This window comes from Stegostoma tigrinum, chromosome 9 (genome assembly GCF_030684315.1).
Source record: "Stegostoma tigrinum isolate sSteTig4 chromosome 9, sSteTig4.hap1, whole genome shotgun sequence".
NCBI lineage: Eukaryota > Metazoa > Chordata > Chondrichthyes > Orectolobiformes > Stegostomatidae > Stegostoma > Stegostoma tigrinum.
Window position 1 is genome coordinate 56,913,829 of NC_081362.1, and position 22,403 is coordinate 56,936,231.

General features: G+C 40.6%; 1 protein-coding gene across 5 annotated transcripts in view; it reads right to left on the reverse strand.

The window, feature by feature from the left end:
- Positions 1-22,403, reverse strand: part of LOC125454778 (tyrosine-protein phosphatase non-receptor type 14-like) — a 278,893-nt gene that overhangs the window by 129,075 nt on the left and 127,415 nt on the right. For all 5 annotated transcript variants that reach the window (XM_059648575.1, XM_048535977.2, XM_059648573.1 and 2 more), the window contains one exon: positions 15,029-15,198. In XM_059648575.1, coding sequence (XP_059504558.1) covers positions 15,029-15,198 — 170 coding nt within the window. The remainder of the gene's footprint in view (positions 1-15,028; positions 15,199-22,403) is intronic.

Genomic DNA, 22,403 nt, shown 5'->3' on the forward strand with positions numbered 1-22,403 from the left:
GACCGAAGATGGAGAGAAAAGAAGATAGGTGGAGAGGAGAGTATAGGTGGGGAGGTAGGGAGGGGATAGATCAGTCCAGGGTAGACGGACAGGTCAAGGAGGTGGGATGAGGTTAGTAGGTAGGAGATGGAGGTGCGGCTTGGGATGGGAGGAAGGGATGGGTGAGAGGAAGAACAGGTTAGGGAGGCAGAGACAGGTTGGACTGGTTTTGGGATGCAGTGGGTGGAGGGGAAGAGCTGGGCTGGTTTTGGGATGCAGTGGGGGGAGGGGACGAACTGGGCTGGTTTTGGGATGCGGTGGGGGAAAGGGAGATTTTGAAGCTGGTGAAGTCCACATTGATACCATTGGGCTGCAGGGTTCCCAAGCGGAATATGAGTTGCTGTTCCTGCAACCTTCGGGTGGCATCATTGTGGCACTGCAGCAGGCCCATGATGGACATGTCATCTAGAGAATGGGAGGGGGAGTGGAAATAGTTTGCGACTGGGAGGTGCAGTTGTTTATTGCGAACCGAGCTGAGGTGTTCTGCAAAGCGGTCCCCAAGCCTCCGCTTGGTTTCCCCAATGTAGAGAGAGCCACACCGGGTACAGTGGATGCAGTATACCACATTGGCAGATGTGCAGGTGAACCTCTGCTTAATATGGAAAGTCATCTTGGGGCCTGGGATAGGGGTGATGGAGGAGGTGTGGGGGCAAGTGTAGCATTTCCTGCGGTTGCAGGGGAAGGTGTCGGGTGTGGTGGGGTTGGAGGGCAGTGTGGAGCGAAGAAGGGAGTCACGGAGAGAGTGGTCTCTCCGGAAAGCAGACAGGGGTGGGGATGGAAAAATGTCTTGGGTGGTGGGGTCGGATTGTAGATGGCGGAAGTGTCAGGGGAGAATGTCTTCCTGATTGTGCAGCATTATTTAGCACAATTCACCCTAAACTGGAATAAAAGCTTCTGGATAAATGCAGATTATTATTTCTAAATAAGACCCGTTTAAATGTAGGCGTTCCTTCTAAATTTTAGGTTTGTTCATCTCTTGTCATCCATGAGATGAAGCACCTTGTAATCAGCATGATATCAATATGATACCGTAGGATTCTAACTATCCCGATGTTGTAGCACTAGTTGGTTACAAGTGACTCCTGAATTTTCACTCCCATGCCTGTAATTTGTTCTCTTTCACAATAAGAGACCTGGAGGCCATAGTTATGAGAAAGTGTCACATCTCTGCTCTTGGTCAGTCTAAACACAATCCTACTGATCCTCCTGGAAATGGTAAACAGATTCTACTATCTTGGATCCATGGTGACAAATTAATGTCTTGATCCACAACATGACATACACGGAGGTAAAGCAAGTACCACTTTCGGCCAACTCATGAAGCATGCAAGGAATAACATCAAGCTGGCTCCTAGGACTAAGAAGTTGCTTCCTGAGTTCCCTGCACCATTTTGGTGCAGCTGTGAAACATGGAAAACTTAACAATTATTGAGAAAAGCAGCAGAACAATTTTATCTTCACTGTTTGCAGTGAACTCTGGGCATTTTAAAATATTGTTCATAATGTGTGGATGTCACTGAGTATATGCTCCAAATCCTTAACTGCTCTTCAGAAGGTGGTGGTGAGCTGCTTTTGTGAAGCAATATATAGTGTGAACTAATCTGTGTGGTGTCGATACACCCACAGTGCTGTTAAGAAAGGAATTCTTGGATCTTGACCTAGCAACAGTGAAGGAATAGTGGTATAGCTACAAAAAGTCAGGATGGTGTCAGACTTTGAGAGAAACTTCTGGTAAATGTGCTCTCATGAACCTTCTGCCCTTTTCCTTCAAGGTCGTGGTGGTTTTAGATTTGAAATATGCTACTGAAGGAACTTTGATGAGTTGCCAGAATGCATCTTGCAGGCAGTACTGTGTGTAAGTGGTGGAAGTAAGTGAATGCTTAATCTCATGGAAGGACAAAATCACTAAAATCTTTTCAGTGGCACACTTCTCAAGTATGTTTGCATTTATCAAATAGAAGCTACTTTGCTGGTTCAGGGACATTGGCTGGATGGCAGGTAGATGATAACTAAGTAATTTTTTTGTGTGGTGAAGTAGCCAGAGATAGAAGAGGAGTGTGGCACCCAAAGCTCTGCTTAGAAGGATGAAATGATGGCTCCAAAAGTCAATAATCACACTAGGGAGACATCAGCTGACAACAGTGGGAAATGGTGGCATCAACTGTGGGCAGATGTGTGCCACCACAACAATCAAATGGATATTGCAGCTTGGCAACACGCATCGACACCAAAGGTTAAAGCCACCATATTCAGGATTGAAATATGAAAGCATAAATGATGCCATCTACGTGAATCCAAAGCTATGAATGACTGAAGACCTTCATTAGCAAACTTTTTGAGATGGCAGTCCCAGACATAAGCTGCTTGTGAAGCTGCTTTCTCTCTCTCTCTTCCCCACCCCACCCCCCAACTCTCCATTAGTTGTTCCTAGTCTCATTTCAGTATTCATCTCATTTGACACTTTAAGTAGTAACATTTTCTCTTCCTTTTAGGTGTTGAGGAACGCAAGCTCCAAAATATTCCAAAGGACAGTCATACAGCATTCAAAACAATTAACTCTGTTCATAGATGCTGCCAGGTTGCTGAGTTTCTCTGGTACTTTGCTTTTAATTTAGATTTGCAGCATCCATAGCGTTTTGTTTTTAAATTAAGAATGAGTCCCCTAACAGGAGTGGAACAATGTACAGATGAGCTTGGAGAAGAACATAAATGGGCCATGGGATCACTAAGTTCCAGCTTTATGAATAGAAGTTAGAGTTAGAATACAGATTTTTGTGCTGCCCACAAAATGTGATGATTGCTTCAGAAATGCCTTTTGGTTTGTCCATGTTTTGTTTTTCTCAGTATTGCTGTTCCCTTATTGGTTACAAGTGACTCCTGAATTTTTTCTCCCATGCCTGTAATTTGTTCTCTTTCACAATAAGAGACGTGGAGGCCATAGTTATGAGACAAAGTGTCACAACTCTGCTCTTGGTCAGTCTAAACGCAATCCTACTGATCCCCTGGAAATGGTAAACAGATTCTACTATCTTGGATCTATAATGACAATCAAATTAATGTCTTGATCCACAACATGGCATACACGTAGGTAACACAAGTAGAACTTTCGGCCAACTCATGAAGCATTGCTGATTCCTGCAACACTATATTGTGAATCACTGGCAAGACAAATACTGGAAATCTGAAAGAAAAATAGAAAATGCTGGAAGTACATAAGTTAGAATGATGCAGAATGATGCCTAATGGCTCAGATTCATTTCCTGTACTGGCTTTGGAGCTCATGGGCCCACCTCCTCACATTGTCCCCATGCTTGCAGAATAGGTACACTCAAGCTACTCATAACTAATTGTCTCTAAATGAAAGATATACCCCAATGTGGTTTACTAATTATGTACTTAAGTCAAGCAGCATAAGGAGAGGACTTTGATGGCACTATAAAGTTGTAGAAAAGAGTAACCAACTGCATTGTTCAAATTAAGCCAAGAGGGTGCGGCAAGAGTGCAAGTTTGTTTTCATTAAAGCATGTGATTCATTATTATAATGGTATAAATTATCATGTAAGGTGGTATCGCTATTTGTACTCGTGTGTTATTATAATTGTTACTTTATTGGGTATTTATGACCATTGCCCATTGCCCCTTAAAATGTCCACATCCAGATGTGGCCTCACTGTCAGAATAGATGTCTAAGTCTACAGTATAAGTTTTATCATCTACAGAGCAAATTGCTTACAGATCAAATTAAAATTTAACTACTCATATATAATCATATTTCTGCAAACTAGTCCGGCAAACTAGTCCGACAAACTAGGTCAACTCCAGTTGTATTTTCTGGCTTTTGGGTGCATTATCTGATAATATAATTTGACATCTGCAGAAGGACTGAATGCGTTAACTCTGTGGAAACTTGTAAACCAGATAAGACAAGAGTTGTAACACAGCACTACCCAAGAATTCCACATACTGCTCTGCTAAACTTCACGCCAAATTCTTCCAAGATTTTCAACCACATAAGGGCCTCCACACAAATGCTTCTTTTAAGCTCCTGCACAACACTCATGATTGTGTTGACATCCAACTACAGCTTTTAAGTTTACAGTCTGGCAGCAGGAGAAATTCTTGAGATGTTTAGCTATGCTTAACTGGAACCTTTCTTGATTTTCTCTCATCGTGATCAGAGTAGTATCTTGGACAGTGGGGCCTAGAAAAGTGATTAAGACAGAACGGGACAAAGTTCGGAAGTAATTATTTTATATTAAGCAGCTCAGAATCAATGAAAATAAGGCTCCAATGCTTTTAGCTACTATCTTATAATTTTGTGAGAACTTCTGTTCCCTCAACAGTTAAGCTAACTTTAAACTGTAATTCTCATAATAAAGATAAATTAAAATTTCAAATAAAGTAATCTCATATCACTTTCACAAAATGTATGAGCTGATGAGCATGACTAGCAAACAGAAAATTTTGTATTTAATATCCATAGCAGTTGCATTAAGAATGTAAATGTGAACATATATATATTGAATGTAAATGTGAAAAAGTGCAGGAAAAGTGGGAGAAGTTCACTTAAACTTCAAAATGAATGTTTTTGGCAAAACCCTTTAGTTTATATTTCTCTCAAGAAAGAAGCCGTTTGATAATTCCGAGCCAAGCCAAAGGCTTCAACCAGAAATATTTTCAAATTTAGTACAACTTACATACTCAGTGGAAGTAACTTTGGACTATCCACCACCAATCCTCTCCTTCTAATCAATCGGGAATGCCCTGCCTGGAAGTGTTGGTTGGAAATAATCCGCAAAGCCATGGGGAAAAGGCAGGAGAAAGGTACCAGTTCATGATGCTCATCTGGAGCACTGGTACTAACATGGTAGCAGAATGGCCTCCTTTTGTGCTGTAACATTTCTGTGTACTAGCCCATGTTATAATGTCATGTAGGGGAGCTTCATCTCAAGAAATAGGTTGAAAACAAAGCAGTCTGAATGGATATGAAGAAGTGCATTCATTCCTGTGCTTTTCTGTTTAAACTGATTGTGGATTTCAAAACACCTTGATGATTTTGAACAGTGTGTGAATAAGAATGCAGATAAAGACTCATTATTAACAATGTTCTAATAAAATAACACAGAAAAGCATGCTGCTGAGTTTTCAGTGAATTAGTGCAGCCCTCTTGTTGCATAATCTGCCCCTTGAGCGCTGCATCATTCATTCAGTCTGACCAGAAATCCAACAGGTCTTGTAATCTCAATTCAAAATAGGCAATAAAAATATCACATGCAAATAATTCTACTCAGCTCATGAAATCTATGCGTTCATACTTCTAGAAATGAATTTTATTTGCAGATGCTTTCTAGTGTCCTGCAGTTGTTTGTATGTGCACATTCTAGTCCTTTTAGTAACACTGGCATCCAGTGACTACATTACCAAATCAGTTACACAAGCTCTTATATAGTCCCAACTTGTACGTATGATTAACACCTTTTTTTCTTTACAGCAGTGGAAAAAGTGGGTCTTTTTGGCACTGAATCCAGAGATTCCTATAAGTTTGAAATTTCACCATGTTGCTTTTGACTTTGATAACAAAATATGGAGGCTTTAACTATTTTCTCTAAAGCCTGTTGAAAGAAGTCTGTGTTGACAACAGCAAATTGTGTTTTTTAAATATGTTCCATGGTGTAGAATTCAGAATCAACAGAACAATCTTGCTCTCAGTGACAAATAGAAATGAGCAGTGGTAATCAAAGGAAACTAACATGGTGTGTTGAAATATTAAGAGAGGATGCACATTCAATATAAACATTCCTCCCCTTTCGAAATTGTAATTTGTTTTGTGGGCCTTGCTGCCATGGGCATATAAGCTAACATATAACCAAAAAAGGCTGGCTTTTGGAATATTGTTATCCTGAGTCTTTCAGCTAATTGGATAGGCGGCAGATTATTTTTGTAAGCGCTGATAACTGTGTAACCTATTAACGTCTATTTCTCCTTAAATTACTGGAGAAAGAAGATCCACTATGGCTTTTGGGGACTTTTCCATTCTCTAGCTGACAGCTTCAGTTTAAAAGCAACCAATATCAGCATTAAGGGAGACAACAGCTTAAGGCAAAGCTGCAAACACTCTCCCAACAGTACCTCGTTCTCAAGAAAGCAACCGTCAATAAAATAGCGCAACCTTTTCCAATTTCTCATCAGTCAGAGAATAACTTTGTTTGCGCTCCCCCCCCCACCTCACCCCATGAGAAACATGGTATTCTAAAAGCAAACTACAGCAGATTCTAGAATTTGTACTGAAAACCAAAAAACACTGGTAATCACAGGGAGTCAGGCAGCATCCATGGAGAGATAGCATGCTACTGTTTCCAATCTAGTTGACTCTTCCTCAGAGCATGCTGTCTCTCCACAGATGTTGCCTGACCTGCTGTGATTTCCAGCATGTCTTGTTTTCAGTACGGTATTCTAAGACATTGGTGACTAAATTTAAAAGGGTTTGTTGTTCTAGATGTGGATTTCTCTGGGTGAGTGCCTACCAATGTCTACGGTTTTTGGCCATTCAGACAACCTCTGCTTCACCTCTTCAGCTTCCTCTTCAACATGAAGGTGAACATGACAAGAACATCACTGCTGCAAAGTAATGCTACCAAATTCCAAAATTCGACCCTGAATCACAGCCTTAGCTTTCTGTTAGTCAAATGTGAAGTTACAATCAGATGGAATTCTTAGAATTTTACCAAAATGGGTGGTCTTCAATACTTGCATTTTCTTAATTCTACCAGCAATGCTTTGCTTATTGCAAATGGTTTTCCATGGAAGATAAATATTTCATGTCAGACCCTGTGTATAATTTCTACTGAAGCCAGTATTGATTATTGCAAACACAGTAAGCTTGCTATATCAGGAAGAAAGGTAAACAAAAAGGCCAATTCAGCAGATTTACCTTCACTTATGGCCTCATCCTTCAAAGCCTGAAGAAAAACCTGGCACAATGTGTCTGAGTTGCAATGATTTAGCACAATATTGGCCAATGATGACTAATAAATGGATGCAGCAGTACATTAGTTAGCAATGAAGTGAGCTGACTCACAGAACCAGCAAAAAAAAAGCAGGGATAATCCAGCAAATTATCAGCTGGCTAGCCTGACGTCAGTGGCGGGGAAGCTCTTGGAGAAGATACTGAAAGACAAAATAGGTGCATATTTGGAAGAAAATGGACTAGTTAGTGACAGGCAGCATGATTTTGTATGGGGAAAGTCATGTCTCATCAACCTGATTGAATTTTTTGAAGACGTGACAAAGATAATTGCTGAAGGAAGAGCTGTGGATGTAGTTTATATGGACTTTAGTAAAACATTTGATAAGGTCCCAAATGGAAGATTGGTATAAAAACTAAAATCACATGGGATATGGGGTGGGCTGGACAAATGGATACAAAACTACATGGTCATAAAAGCCAGGGTAGCGGTGGAAGAGTGTTTTTCAGAATGGAGACCAATAAATAGTGGTCCACGGGGATCAGTCTTAGGTCCTCTGTTGTTTGTAGTTTAAATAAATAATCTGGAGGAAAATGTGGGTGGTCTGATTAGTAAGTTTGCCAACATGATGTTTAGTGGAGTTGCTGATAGGGCTAATGATTATAAAAGGGTACAACAGGAGATGGATAGATTGGCTTTGGATTATGGCCCCACCCCCGACCACCAAACCATCATCTCCCAAACCATCCGCAAACTCAAGACCTCAGCTGACCTCCCACCCATGGCCTCCAATTTCATTGTTCCCACCCCCACACTGCCCGCTTCTATCTCCTTCCCAAAATCCACAAAACTGACTGCCCTGGTCGACCCATTGTCTCCGCCTGCTCCTGCCCCACTGAACTTATCTCCAACTGTCTGGACTCCATTTTCTCCCCCTTGGTCCAGGAGCTCCCTAGCTATATCCATGACACCACACACACTCTCCACCTCCCCCAGAACTTCTAATTCCCTGGTCCCTAACAACTCATCTTTATCATGGACATCCAGTCCCTATACACCTGTATGCCCCAAATAGATGGCCTAAAAGCCCTCGTTTCTTCCTGTCCCGTAGGCCTGATCAGTCACCCTCCACTGACACGCTCATCCGCTTATCCGAACTCGTCGTCATCCTCAATAACTTCTCCTTTAATTCCTCCCACTTCCTACAGACAAAGGGGGTGGCCATGGGTACCTGCACGGGCCCAAGCTATGCCTGCCTCTTTGAAGGGTAAGTAGAACAATCCCTCTTCCAAAGCTACACTGGCCCAAAAACCCACCTCTTCCTCCGTTACATTGATGACTGTATCGGCGCCGCCTCATGCTCCCAAGAGGAGCTCAAACAGTTCATCCACTTCACCAACACCTTTCACCCCAACCTTAAGTTTACTTGGACCATCTCTGACACCTCTTTCTCCTTCCTAGACGTCTCTGTCTCCATCTCTGGCATCCACCTGGAAACTGATATTCATTTTAAGCCTACCAACTCCCACAAATACCTAGAATAGTCCTCCTCTCACCCACCTTCCTGTAAAAATGCCATCCTCCATTCCCAATTCCTTCGCTTCCACCGCATCTACTCCCGAGATGAGGCATTCCACTCCCGAACCTCCCAGATATCCTCTTTTTTCAAGAACCGCAACTGCCCCTCCAGTGATCAAAAATGTCCTCGACCGTGTGTCCCGCATTTCCCACAACTCATCCCTCACACCCCATCCACGCAATAACCAAAACAGAATCCCCTTCATCCTCATGTACCACCCCAACAACCTCTGGATCCAATGCATCATTCTCCAACATTTCCGCCATCTGCAATCCGACGCCACTACCAAAGACATTTTTCCTCCCCACCCTTATTTGCCTTCCAGAGGGATTACTCTCTCCATGACTCCATTGTCTGTTCCACACTCTCCTCCAGCCCCACCACACCCGGCACTTTTCCCTGCAACCGAAGCAAGTGCTACACCTGCCCCTACACCTCCCCCCTCACCCCTATCCCAGGCCCTAAGAAGACTTTTCACATCAAACAGATGTTCACCTGCACATCTGCCAATGTTGTATACTGTATCCACTGTACCCGGTGTGGCCTCCTCTACATCAGGGAAACCAAACTGAAGCTTGGGACCGCTTTGCAGAACACCTACGCTCGGTTCGCAGTAAACAACTGCACCTTCCAGTCGCGAACCATTTCAACACGCCCTCCCCACTCTTCAGACGATATGTCTATCCTGGGCCTCCTGCAGTGCCACAATGACGCCACCCGAAAGATGCAGGAACAGCTTCTCATATTCCGCTTGGGAACCCTGCAGCCCAATGGCATCAATGTGGACTTCTAAGCTTCAAAATCTCCTCTCCCTCGACCACATCCCAAAACCAGCCCAGCTACTCCCCACCTCCCTAATCATTCCTCGCACCTCAAGCCCCACCCCCATCTCCTACTCACTAACCTCATTTCACCCCCTTGACCTGTCCATCCTCCCTGGATTGACCTATCCCCTCCCCAACTCCCCGCCTACATTAACCTTCATTGGCTCTAACCCCACCTCTTTGACCTGTCTGCCTCCTCTCATCCTATCTTCTCCTTTATCCATCTTCGGTCTGCCTCCCCCGTCTCCCGATTTATTTCAGAATCCCCTTCCCATCCCCCATTTCTGAAGAAGGGTCTCAACCCGAAACGTCAAACTTTCCTGCTCAGCCTGCTGTGTTCATTCAGCTTCACACCAGGTTTATTTTTTAGTTTAGCTAGGGCATGATGATTGGCACAGGCTTGGAGGGTCAAAAGGCCTGTTCCTGTGCTGTACTTCTCTTTTGTTCTCTTTAAAAAGTGGTGGTAGCAGTCCCTACACTAACTTTGGAATAGATGTGTTTCCTTCAGCTAAAAAACCTGTTAATATGAGAGGTGCATCAGTAATACTGTGGATCTTTCATTGGAAGACAGAGTTGATACTGTTGGAATTTAAAATTTCTCTTGCCCCTTCTTCCAAGGGCCTTTCCTTGTAAGTTATTGAAAAATGAGCATTCAATTCAGCTGCACAATTTAAATAACAGATTTTATTTTTACATTTATAACAACAAAATCTTTCTGTTGTGAGCTCATTATGACCTTCAGAATACACTGTTTTCGCGTATCTTCATTGGACATGCCAAAACATTTTCCAATGCTCTGATTTGAGGTGGGTGGTAAAGCTGACAGTGATAAAATAATATTTTGCTGTATGCTTATTACTTAAAACAAATATTTAACTATTTTGGTAGCAATCAAGGAGATACAATGTTTGCTAAACTTGAGTGTTCTATGTCTGTAAATTTCTTAACACAGAATGGAAATACAGAAATAAATTCAGAATTTATTATTCACCATCCATTGTCATAGAATGTTCGAGGTACTAAAACACTAGAAATGCATAACTATGTGGAAAGTGAGAACAATGTTGCAAATTAAGCAGTGTGACTTTTATAAGGCCATGAAGTATCCTGCCAAAGAGATGTCAGCAGTGGAGAATGCAATCCACTGGCTATTTTATGATTCATTGCTCCGAGATTGGTTTCATTTGAAACTTCTAATCAGCTGATAAATGAATGTTTGGTTTGATGGTGTAGTGAGCCATGCAATATGCTCAAACCTCTCCAGCAACCCGCATTGTGGAAGCTGATTCAAATCCAAACTAGATAGGGTATGTTTCCATGCTGTATCATTCTTCGGTCCAACCAGTCCATGCCGAGCATAATCCCAAACTAAACTATTCCTACCTGCCTGCTCCTGGCCCATTTCCCTCCAAACCTTTCCTATTCGTGTCCAAATGCCTTTTAAATGATGTAATTATGCCCACGTCCTCTTTCTCAGGAAGTTCATTCTACATTCAAACCACCCTCTGTGTAAAATAATTTGCCCCTCATGTCTTTTTTTTAAATTTCTGTCCTCCCACTTAAATATGTTTTGGTAAAAGATTATAATTTTTTGTTCCAAATGGGTTTGAAGCCAGCCGAAGCCAGCAAAAAATCTATTTGAACAACCACGTAAGTCATGATACATCTCCAAAATTATTTTCCTTCCTTTGTCTTTGTAACCAGTGGGAATCATTGTTATATAAATGTAAACATAAATTGTTGTTATTGCTCGTGAATGGAACTAGATCTCAAATTGGAAGGCCCATTTAGACTTAATTCTTGGCCAGTTAAAATGCCAACTGGAAACTGGCTGTGTGGATGATCCAATTTTCAAGAAAATTGTCTTTTGCATGAGAACCACATGTTACAAGGTAAATTGAGTTAACCGCAATATTTTCACCCCATTTGTTCTGATTTTTGACAGATTCTTTCAAGATCAAGAGGACTGGAGAAGGAACCATTTGAGCTTCCAGATGTGGGTGAAACCCATCAGCTCAGCAACAGTACTTGAGCAGAAATTCAAACCTCATTGATTTATACTGTTTTGGTTCAATGGTCACATCTGCATTCTTAGTCATGAGTTCAAGCTCCGCTTTGGTATTCGAATACAGACTAAGCTGTCATAATTGACCTAGTTATATCCAACACAAGCAGTCATTAAAAGCAATTAACTTTCAGATGAAACATTAAGTCAAGGCCTCATTTATCCATTCCAGTGATTTAATTTGACGTTAAAAGCTCCCATGGCACTTTTGAGAGGAGGAAAAAAAAGCAAAAACTCTCCCAGTGTCCCACAGCATTCAACTCCAGCTCCAGTTTGGTTTAGAAAGCACAGGAAGTAGAAAAGAATGAATTGCTTCAGACGAAAACAATACAACAAAAGCAGAAGAACCGGTATGTTGAGACAGGTGAAGTTGAGCTGTTCGTCAGAATTTTAATAGCCCTCTCGTGATGGGCTAGGAGAGGGGACAGCTTGTAAAACAATGACAGAAGAGAGATGCCTGACATATTCCCATCACCACCAGTGATTGGGAAGGGCAGTTGGGTAGATGCCTATCTACTGGAAGCAGGCAGCCAATTAATTCAGTTAACTGGACCATTAACCACCATTTTAAGCTGCAATTTTCCAGCAGTGCAACAGTCCCAAATGGATACTTCAACACTCCCAATTGCTAGGGCTTGCCTGGTTAATCCCAGCAAATGAAAAAAATAAATCTCTGAATGAAAATGGTAAGGTCTTGGGGGAGTGTTGCTGAATAAAGACCTTGAAGTGCAGGTGCATAGTTTGTTGTAAGTGTAGTTATAGGTAGACAGGATAGTGAAGAAGCTGTTTGGTATACTTGCCTTTATTTGTAGGAGTTGGGAGGTCATGTTGCAGCTGTATGGGACATTGGTTAGGCCACTCTGAGTATTGTGTGCAATTCTTGTGTCTCTCCTACAGGAAGGATGTTGTGAAACTCAAAAGGACGCAGAAAAGATTTATAAGGATGTTGCCAGAGTTGAAGGATTTCAGCTATAGGGAGAGCCTGAATAGGCTAGGGCTATTTTCCCTGGACCATCAGAAGCCGAAGGATGGTCTTGTTCAGGTTTACAAAATCACAAGGGCTATGGATAGGGTAAATAGGCAAGGTCTTTCCCTTGTGGTAGGGGAGTCCAAAACTAGAAGGTGTGGGTTTAAGGTGAGAGGAAAAAGATATAAAGTAGACATCAGGGGCAACCTTTTCATGCAGAGGGTGGCGCATACATAGAATAAGTTGCCACAGAAAGTGGAGGAGGCTGGTATAACTGCAACATTTAAAAGGCATCTGGATGGGTGTGTGAATGGGAAAGAATTAGAGAGATATATGGGCCAAATGCTGGCAAATGGGACTAGATTTACACAGCATATCTGGTTGGCATGAATGACTTGGACTGAAGGGCCTGTTTCTGTGCTATATATCTCAATGATTCCTCTTCTCTCTGATCCTTGGCAGTGATGACCTGAATTGAGCCATCCCGGCAAGCTGCAGGTTTTCAGGCTGTTCGACTGGGCAGACGTGGATCAGCCACTTATCCCAGAAGTGGATTGTCCTCAATTCACATAAAATTTTGTCCTCTAGAACAGAATAGCTATCCATGGTTCTCTAAACAATAATGTAGATGAAACACGTTTCAAATTTCAAAGTCTGTTACTTGTGCCGAATTCAGAATCAATCTTAATATCTTTTTTGTTTGCCTATTAAGGGCTATCTGAGACAAGCCACTCCATCAAAATGTTAAACATTCCACTCAAACCGGTACTTCTGATCAGTCAAACAGAACAGTACCCTGTAGCTGAAGAATTACCCAAGGCTAGTTCAAAATCAAATCTCCAGTTCATTATGTTGGGCTTTTAGGTGAGTTCCCTCTCATTACTCTACCAGCTGAAGAATTAAATGAAATCCTTGTGACAAGTGCCTAAGGTACTAGCTTTAAAGGCAGTCAGAGTTGGTAATTAAAACATAAGCAGTGAAGGAATTGTCATTTTATTTATAATGAATAGTTCAGCTAGTAACCAATTTAATTTGTAATGTCAATCATTGTAATCTTAAAATCATGAACCACTTTTAAGACTACAGGCTCAGTTCTTTTTTTTTGAAGCTATATAGATGATCCCAGAATGGATCGCCTGCAAACTATCAGGAAATGTGGAACAGGCAGGGGATATTTTATTGAGGGAATAGATGGCTGGGGCTAGTACTTAATAGATGAGTTTACAATTCTGGGGAATCTGGTATGTCAAAAAGCGGAAATGTTTCTGCTTGTAGGGTAATCTCAATCTAGGGGTTATAAACACAAAATAAACAGAGTACATATATTGAAGATAATTCAACAAGAAATTTCAGAGAACGTTCTTTACCCCAAGAGGAGTTAGAGTGTGGACCTCACTGTACAATATGGAGTAAATGAAGCAAATAATATACAAGCATTTGAGGCATGCTAAATTTAAAAAAAATATATGGTAGAGAGGTTTCAGAGGTTATGGTTTGAAAGGCTGGATGAAGAAAAGTGGTAACAGGATTTTGTGAACCATAAATAACGAAATAAAGCAGCTAGGCCAAAGCATGTAAATACTTTGTAATTCTTACTGGTGTAATAGAATTTTGAGTTATTGAAATCATTTGCAAGCATTTGAATTTATTGTGAATGTGTCAAAATGTTGCATTTTTGTACGTTAACACAATGTTCAAAAATTTAAAAATTGCATCCAACATTTAAATAATATATCTGAAATTCCTCTACCTCAGAGGCTTTAAAAGCATGCTCTAATGTGAAAAAGAGACCGGAATGGTAACGAATAAATACACCAAAGATGCAAAAGAATTATGCATCCAAGTGTTTTAGTTTTGCATGCATCACAAATAGCAACATTAGAAACCAACTTTTATCCTCAACACTTCATCTTATTATCCAACTCATGTTCAAACACAGCCTTCATCATGTCACACATTATCCTCTCTAGTCTGCGCTGCTTGCTGCATTAATACTCATTCTTTCCTATTCAACATGACGTATGCGACAGCACCAGAGAAACAGATGTTCCAGTGATATTTCTGAAATATATAGCAAATCGTTCAGTATTCAAAAGTGGGAAAAAAGTTTCATTTTAAATAAGACCCTGAAACAGAACTGATCAAAGATTTTGCACCAAAACGTCAGTGAAAAGAAGAAATAATAGTGAGTTCAAGCATTTTAAAACTTTTATTTCAGCATTCACAGTTATCTTTTTATCTCATCAGTTGTAAATTTTTGCAGAATGAAAATTTTGCAAGTTCACAATTCTTCCTGAAGATCATTTCTACCTCAATTTAAAAGACACTAAGAGAAAAATGTTTCAGAGATAATGGGAACTGCAGATGCTGTAGAATCCAAGATAACAAAGTGTGGAGCTGGATGAACACAGCAGGCCAAGCAGCATCTCAGGAGCACAAAAGCTGACGTTTCGGGCCTAGACCCTTCATCAGAGGGGTCTAGGCCCGAAACGTCAGCTTTTGTGCTCCTGAGATGCTGCTTGGCCTGCTGTGTTCATCCAGCTCCACACGTCGTTATCTAAGAGAAAAATGTTTGTTAGTTTTCTGTACCTTGTGACTTCTTGCTGAAGTCTTGAGACACTGGGTACATAGAACATCACTCCGAAGAAGAGGAGAGGCTCATTGGCAAATTTGTCGAGTTGCTTTTTTAGGGCTTTTTCTAGCTCCACCCATCGTCCCTGTTGGGTCTTACTGAGGAACCACAGTCCAAAATAGTGTGTCTGGCAGAAGAAACAAGAGAGTTATAACAGAGCTAAGTATTTCTACAGCCCTAAGAATCTCTGAACAGGAAATTTAAAAACTTCACAACATATAGTTTGTTTGTATTAATTTGAAGTCATTTTCTCATGAAATTAAATAAGTTGAATTAAATAGGCAAAGACACAGCAGAGAGTATTTACTGCTAAAAAATTAATCAAAGGGGTTTTGAATCAAGAGATCATAAGCAAGATTCCCTTTACTTTCCCAGCTGTGTCACTGAGCACATTTGTTCTTCAAGTGATAAAGACATGAAAACACTGACAACACCAGACAGAAGCTGACTTCGTTCAAATTAGAAGTCAAAACCATACATATTTCACAAAAATCTCAGCTATTTCATTTAATGAACTGTTGAGCATGATTTCAAATAAACTCTAATTACTATTTTGAGATACTTTGTAGCATTCTTCTGTATTTTCATATATACTCTGCAGGTTTACCTGAGAACCACCAAAATGGCAAAAGTTCAACAAATTTTTGTTTTAAGAAGAGAGTTTTTAACTTGTAGAGTTACAAGGACAACTGAGCACAGAATAAAACCTGCTTATCAAGTATTTTTGTTATTTGCATGGCCCAATTTAAATGCATCCCAAATTTGCAGTTTTAAAACAAAGACAGGCTGAGCTTCAGCGAACAGTTTGGAGATGATCCCATCTTGGCCTCCTCCTCAGGTTCCTAGCATGACAGATATCAGTCTTCACCCAATTCAATTTATTCCACGTGACATCAAGAAATGGCTGAAGGTACTGGATACTCCATAGGCTGTGGACCCTGACAACATTCTGGCAATAGTACCGAGGATTTGTGCTCCAGAACTAACTGTGCCCCTCGCCTAGCTATTACAGACTAGCCATGATACTGACAGCTACTCAACAATGTGAAAAACTGCCCCGATATGTTCTGTCCACAAATTCTGAAGCAAATTCAATTTCCAGTCCATCAGTCTATTCTCAATCATCAGCAAAACAATGGAAGGTTGATGCTGTTGCTGGCTAGGCCAGCATTTATTGCTCATTCTTAAAGTCCCAGAGGGCAGTTTAGAGCCAACCACATTGCTGTGGGTCCTGAGTCACATGTAGGCCAGATCAGATAAGGATGGCAATTCCTTCCTGAAAGGACGTTAGTGAGCCAGATGGGTTCAACAATCAGCAATGTGTTTGTGGTCATCACTAGACTGTTAATACCAGATTTTTAAAAAATTGAATTCAAATTCCACCACCTCCCTGGTGGGATTCAAATCTGGGTCCCCAGAATATTACCTGGGTCTCTGGATTAACAGTCCAGCAATAACACCACTAGGCTGTCACCTCCCCTTATTGGTGATGCTCTGCGGAAGTTTAAAGAATTGGGCCTTTTGAGTCCTCCTATTACTCTGGACCTTGTTCCACCTTTTGAGATATCCATAAGTTGGAAACAGAAATAGTAAGGTGTTGTAACTTTCTGTACAACATCATCTCCCCTCTGACATAATAAGCTCTCCCTTACTGGTCCAAATCAGAGTTGCTTCTGTACTGACTACATTCCTTTCTCAATTGCAACGTCTTCCCACTCGTTTCCTGTTGTCACCTCCTCAGGCCTCTTTTAAAAGAAGTGTGTCATTGCTCATTAATCAGCTTCTCTGCTTCTCAAGTTATACCCAAAAGGAAATACAGCCTCCAAAACAATCGAACCTATATATTCGAGACTTCTTACCTCAGTGGAAAATAATGCTAAAAACAATCAGCTTCGTAGCTAATTGTCTCACACAAACAAATAACCAAGATACAATTAGTTGAGAGTCATTGGAAATCTGGCAAGAGTTCATTTTACGTATTGCAATTCAGCCACTGTTCAAGGCATTGGAAATTCCTTTTGACAGTATCTACTATGAGGCTTACTTATGTCAATTATATCTTACAGTATGTCCCATCATTATTCTTGAAAAGCCAGCCTCAGCATGTGACTTTTCTCCTACAGCCAACATTTTACCAGCACTCATGGAAAAATGGTTAAAGGCACCACTTTAATGGGACATATCATAACCAGCTCCAAAATGGTGAAGGGCACTTTTTTCTCCCTGTTAAATACTGTATTAGAAAACAAAATCCTGAGACAGCGCTCAGCTGACAGTGCTCTTTGATGCAGAGTAAAGGTAACATTTTATTAACTGGAGGTAACATATTGCCTATGCACAAATATTGTTCTTGCTAGTTTTGCCAGACAGTTGGTAGAACATATTTAAGATACAAATGACATCATGTTGGCTACATTTTGCACTTCTAAGTAAAGCGAGGACACTGACTACTTTGGGACCTTAATTATAAATAAATATTGTTCCATTTGAAAGATTCCTTTCTGGTGTTTTATTATGTAATCCATTGAAGTATTTCCAAATCATTCCCGAGGAATTCTTCATGTAATCTTATTCCATTATCTAAATACATTAACAGGTAGCACAGTCATGCGCTTCTAATTTGTTTTCATAGGACCACATTATCAGCCTGAGATTGTTTTTAATTGATTCAAGAACTGTTGGAAGCAGTTAATATCAGATTTTAAGAAGGTAAAGCATTTTATGTAATGCTAGGTGCAGACAATTGTTAAAACCTACCTGTACAAGGTTAAGTACACTCTTAATTTACAAGGACTTGTGCTTAGGTTTCAACTTAATACACAAGTTGTTTATTTTAGCTGTGACCTACAATCTGTTACATTCATTGAAGTTTGCATCTACCTGAATGGTTTCTATTATTCTCATTCCTGACATTTTCTTTTTTCTTTGTGTCTATCTTTCCCTCATTCCATACTTTCTTATTATTGATATTCATTTTATCCTTTCTCAAAAGTGGCTGCTTGTGTTCGCAAGCACAAATCTGTTTTCTTTTAACTCCTGCATTCAGTATTTCCACTTTTAAACCACAGCTGGTATTCATTTCTCACCATGGCATTTGTTTTCATGTCAATCCAGTTTTATTTTCTCTAAATTTCTTGCTCCCACTATTTGGACTTTCATAATGGCACAGTGCATTTTTTTCAACCAGTACCTCTTTCATCCCCATAATGTTCAAAAACATCATGATCATTTGGCTCATATTTAGTCTCAGTAGAGGAGACATTTCATCCAATTAAATATGGCAAAGATCACTATTTTAAATCCTCTGCCTCTGACTTCATCCTTCATTTTGCTCACTGATGGAGGCTGAATCAAATTGCTTGTATATTTGGCATCTAACATGATATTGAGCCATGTTTCTGATGACAAATGCTCTCAAACACCAGAACTGCTTACTTTCAACTCCATCTGCCCTTCCTCCTACAGCCAGACCTGATATTTCCAAAGCTGTCACAGTTGAGTCTTCCATTGTCCACAGCATGGTGGACTCATCTAAAACACTGTTTCTTTTTTGGGAACTTGTTCCGAGTCTCACTCACCAGTCTCTGCCACGCTCCAGCAATGCTGCAAACGTTACAGTTCGCCTTGTTGCATTCAAATTCGTCAATAACATCACCGTTCCTTATCTCCACAACTTCTTCCCCCTCACAACATCCGCGTTCTCTGCATTCCTCAGTTAGGACTTCAGTGTATTCTCTATGACATTGCTGTATCAATGGTTGTTGTGCATTTAGCTTCTTTGATCCTAAAGTCGGAATTCTCTATCTAAAACTCACCACTTCTAGATTGATTCTTCAAACCTACCTCTTTGACGAGGCTTTTCTTAATATGTGCGAAGGAAGCTACAAGGCAAGGGGATTTTTTTCCTACACTAAAGTGGCTATATAACTGCAATGTCATTTCCATTCTAGCCCTGTTTCGATGTTTCACTATCTAACTTTTAAGCATTTTATTTCCACTTTTAGGGTTAGATTTCTCATTGGCAATAGTATGTGGTGGGGGGGTGGGGGGGGCTGCCACCCTTCCCGTTGTAGGAGAAAAATCACTCACTGGGATTTTCACAAGGCCATGCTTTTAACTACCAGGAAGACAGATTGTACATCCAATTAAGGAAGGCAGTCGGGGTCTAAAAGTTGGACGGCCAAGCAGAAGTCTTCCAGCTAGAGAGGAATGACAGACTGTAATGGAAGGCAAGGAAGGGATAGGGTGCTCCAAAAGAACAGCACCTCTCTCCAATTTGTTTAAGATTTTAGCCAAAAAACAAATTGAACGGCCAGGGAGGTCAGAATAGGCTGCTCTCCATTGCCTTTAGTTTAGTTTTAAGCTTGCTTGGAATGCTGGCCTGATGGCATTCAGACACCTCATCTGGCCTCCGCCAATGAGGAACATGGAAGCCGACTGGAAAATTCTAGCTGCCCTCAACTCAGCTCTTAATAAGGCTGATTCGCAGTGAGCACGGCGCGTCATTCTGCTGGGCCCAATCATGCCACAACAAGAAAATGGCCTGTTGGTGGCCTGGGGTTAGACCAGCGGTGCAGGTTCACATTTGGCTCAAGTATAGAGAACTAATCCAAACCTCTGTGTTTTGTTGTTCTCCCTTTTTGTTAAGAGCACGGTCTTTTGCTTGATTTCATTCTATTCCCAACTTTTGAAAAGAAAATTTCACTTGGGGGAAAAAAAATTAAAAGCCGAACTTGCATTTGGGTAGCACTTGTCACAACCTCAGGGTGTTCCAAATGTTTTACATTCAATCAAGTACTTTTCGAGCATAGTCACCATTGATATGTCGAAAACACAGTTGCCAATACCGACACAGCAAATTTCTGGAAACAGAAATGTGATAGTCAGCTTGCATGTTTTGTTGTGACGTTGACTGAAGGATAAATATTGGCCAAGCCACTAGAGGTAACAACCCTGCCCTTCTTAAAAATGGTGCCTTTGGATCTATTACTTCTACTGGAGAGAACAGTGGGCCTCAGGTTAGGGTTAACATCAGAAGGATAAGACATCCAGCAATGCAGCAATCCTTCAGTACTTCACTAGAGTGTCAACTTCATTTTTGTGCTCAATTCCGAGGGTAGAATTTCATGTAAGCAAATCTTGCAAGCCAGCTGGAGTAGTGGCTAAAGCCCGATGCTGGCACTTAATGCCTTCACAGAAAGTGGCATTCTACCACTTAACTGGGCAGCAGGAGGCCTTGCCTGCAATCAAGGTTAATGTTCCATTCACTGACAGGGGCTAATTCTTTGTTGCTATACAGCAGCACTTGGGGCATAGTGATCTCTGCCAGTGCGACACCCATCCAAGGCTATAGTCGCAGAGGGGCTCAGGTCACAGGTTAGTGAATGGCACGAGAGGGAAATCAAAAGGCAAGGGTTTACAAGAGGCAGGACCCAATGTCAGGTGGTATTGACTATTAAGTGCTATTGCGAATCCAACAGGGTTTGCTTCTTAGGCTTCCCTCAGGGAAATTCACTAACCCATTGCTAGATAAGTACCAGGAGCCATGGAATATGGGCATTAAATGGGCAACTAACGCTCACTTTAAGGCTTCATTTGGCTGCAGGAACACCAACCACAAATCTCTAGACCATAGACATATTTGGGGCAGAGGGAGGAAGCTGACAAGATCTAACCCACCCACCACCAAAATTACCCAAAAGGGAGGACATCAAATTCTGCCTGAGTGCAGCCTTGAATCCATAACCTTCTGACTCATCAGCAAGACTGATGCCAACTGAGCCAGAGTTAACATCTGAAGTCATCTTAAACTTGCCTAAATTAGCTATTAAAACTGTACATGACTTTTAACATTTCTGGTGACCTATTTTTTCACCGTTCTCTTCGTCTTAATGGCTGAAGCTCCATCTTCCACACTTGTCCCTCATCCTCATATTTTGCAGAGAAGTTGCTAACTCAAAATTCTCTACAGCCCATCATTTCCTGCTGAAATTTTAATACTGCATCGCTTACTTTGAATCTTCAGTCACCACATACACTTACCCAACTCATTACCATTAACTTCTCCACAGTTCAACTGCTTCTCTCAATGTTGCCTATTTCCACATTACACAAATATTATCATCTAACTTACCCCTGCAAATGTCCAATTTCTCAGTGACAACAAACCGCACTGTCTAAAAGGTAATGTTTAATAGAATGGAAAACCAACAAACTGTGAATGTTGGAGATCAGAAGCAAAAACAGAAATTGCTGGAAAAGTTCAGCAAATCCCTTCAATTCTGAAGAATGGACACTGGACTTGAAAATGTTTACTCTGCTTTCAATCCACAGATGCTAGATGACTTGCTGGGTTTTTCCAGCAATTTCTGTTTGTGTAATATTTAATAGCTTTATTTTACCTTCTACCTAAATATTTACAAAAATATTTCCTAAATTGTTGTGAACAGCTACTTAACATTTTTCTATACAATTTGCTATTTACGTATATTTATAAATACCAGTTTACACATACCATATTTACTTTTAAATTTACTTTTTATAAAGAACTCAACTGCTCATTTATCTTCTCGGCTCCAGTTCTGATGAAGAGTGAAGTTCTTGCTTAGATCTTGTTTTTATAGCTTCGTGTTTTCCTTTATCATGATTTTCTCCACCTCTAATCCTCTTTCTAAAAAGGCATATATACGCTGAACATTTTTCTGTCCTTCCATTCTAATGAGAATTTCCAATTAATAGTACAATCATTTCCTTTTCCCAAAATACATGATTACAATGATCAAAATTGTACTTTATTTGCAATTTAACTGCCCACTCCTTCATCATATCTTCACAATTTCACCCACATCCTTCTACCTGGTTTGTCACAGCTTTGGCACATTTAGAAATTTCAATGCCTGTGTCAAAAATATTTGTGTAATAATTGATTTCCTGTGACAATGTTGATGGACCAAGGTTCTGTAGCCCGATTTGAATATTCAAACTCAATACTCTAATGTTATTCAACATAATTCACTTAAAGCCAATGCTATAATGGCACATTGAGGTCGATGGCCCAAATGAGCTAGAGTCAATGAAAGGAAACTGCTTATATATCTCTGAGTTTTGCTAATGATTTATTACAATCATTTGCATGTGTGACATCTAAAGTGTGATGAATGAAGGCTAACATATGAAACATAGATTTACCTGGCAGGGTATGATCTAACATAATTTCCTTAGGCGCACTGCAAAATGCAATGTGCAAACTGAAAAGACAACAATTTATTCCTGGTTTCTATGCTTTCAGCAATTCATTTATACCATCCACCAATTTATCTTTAATACCTCTTG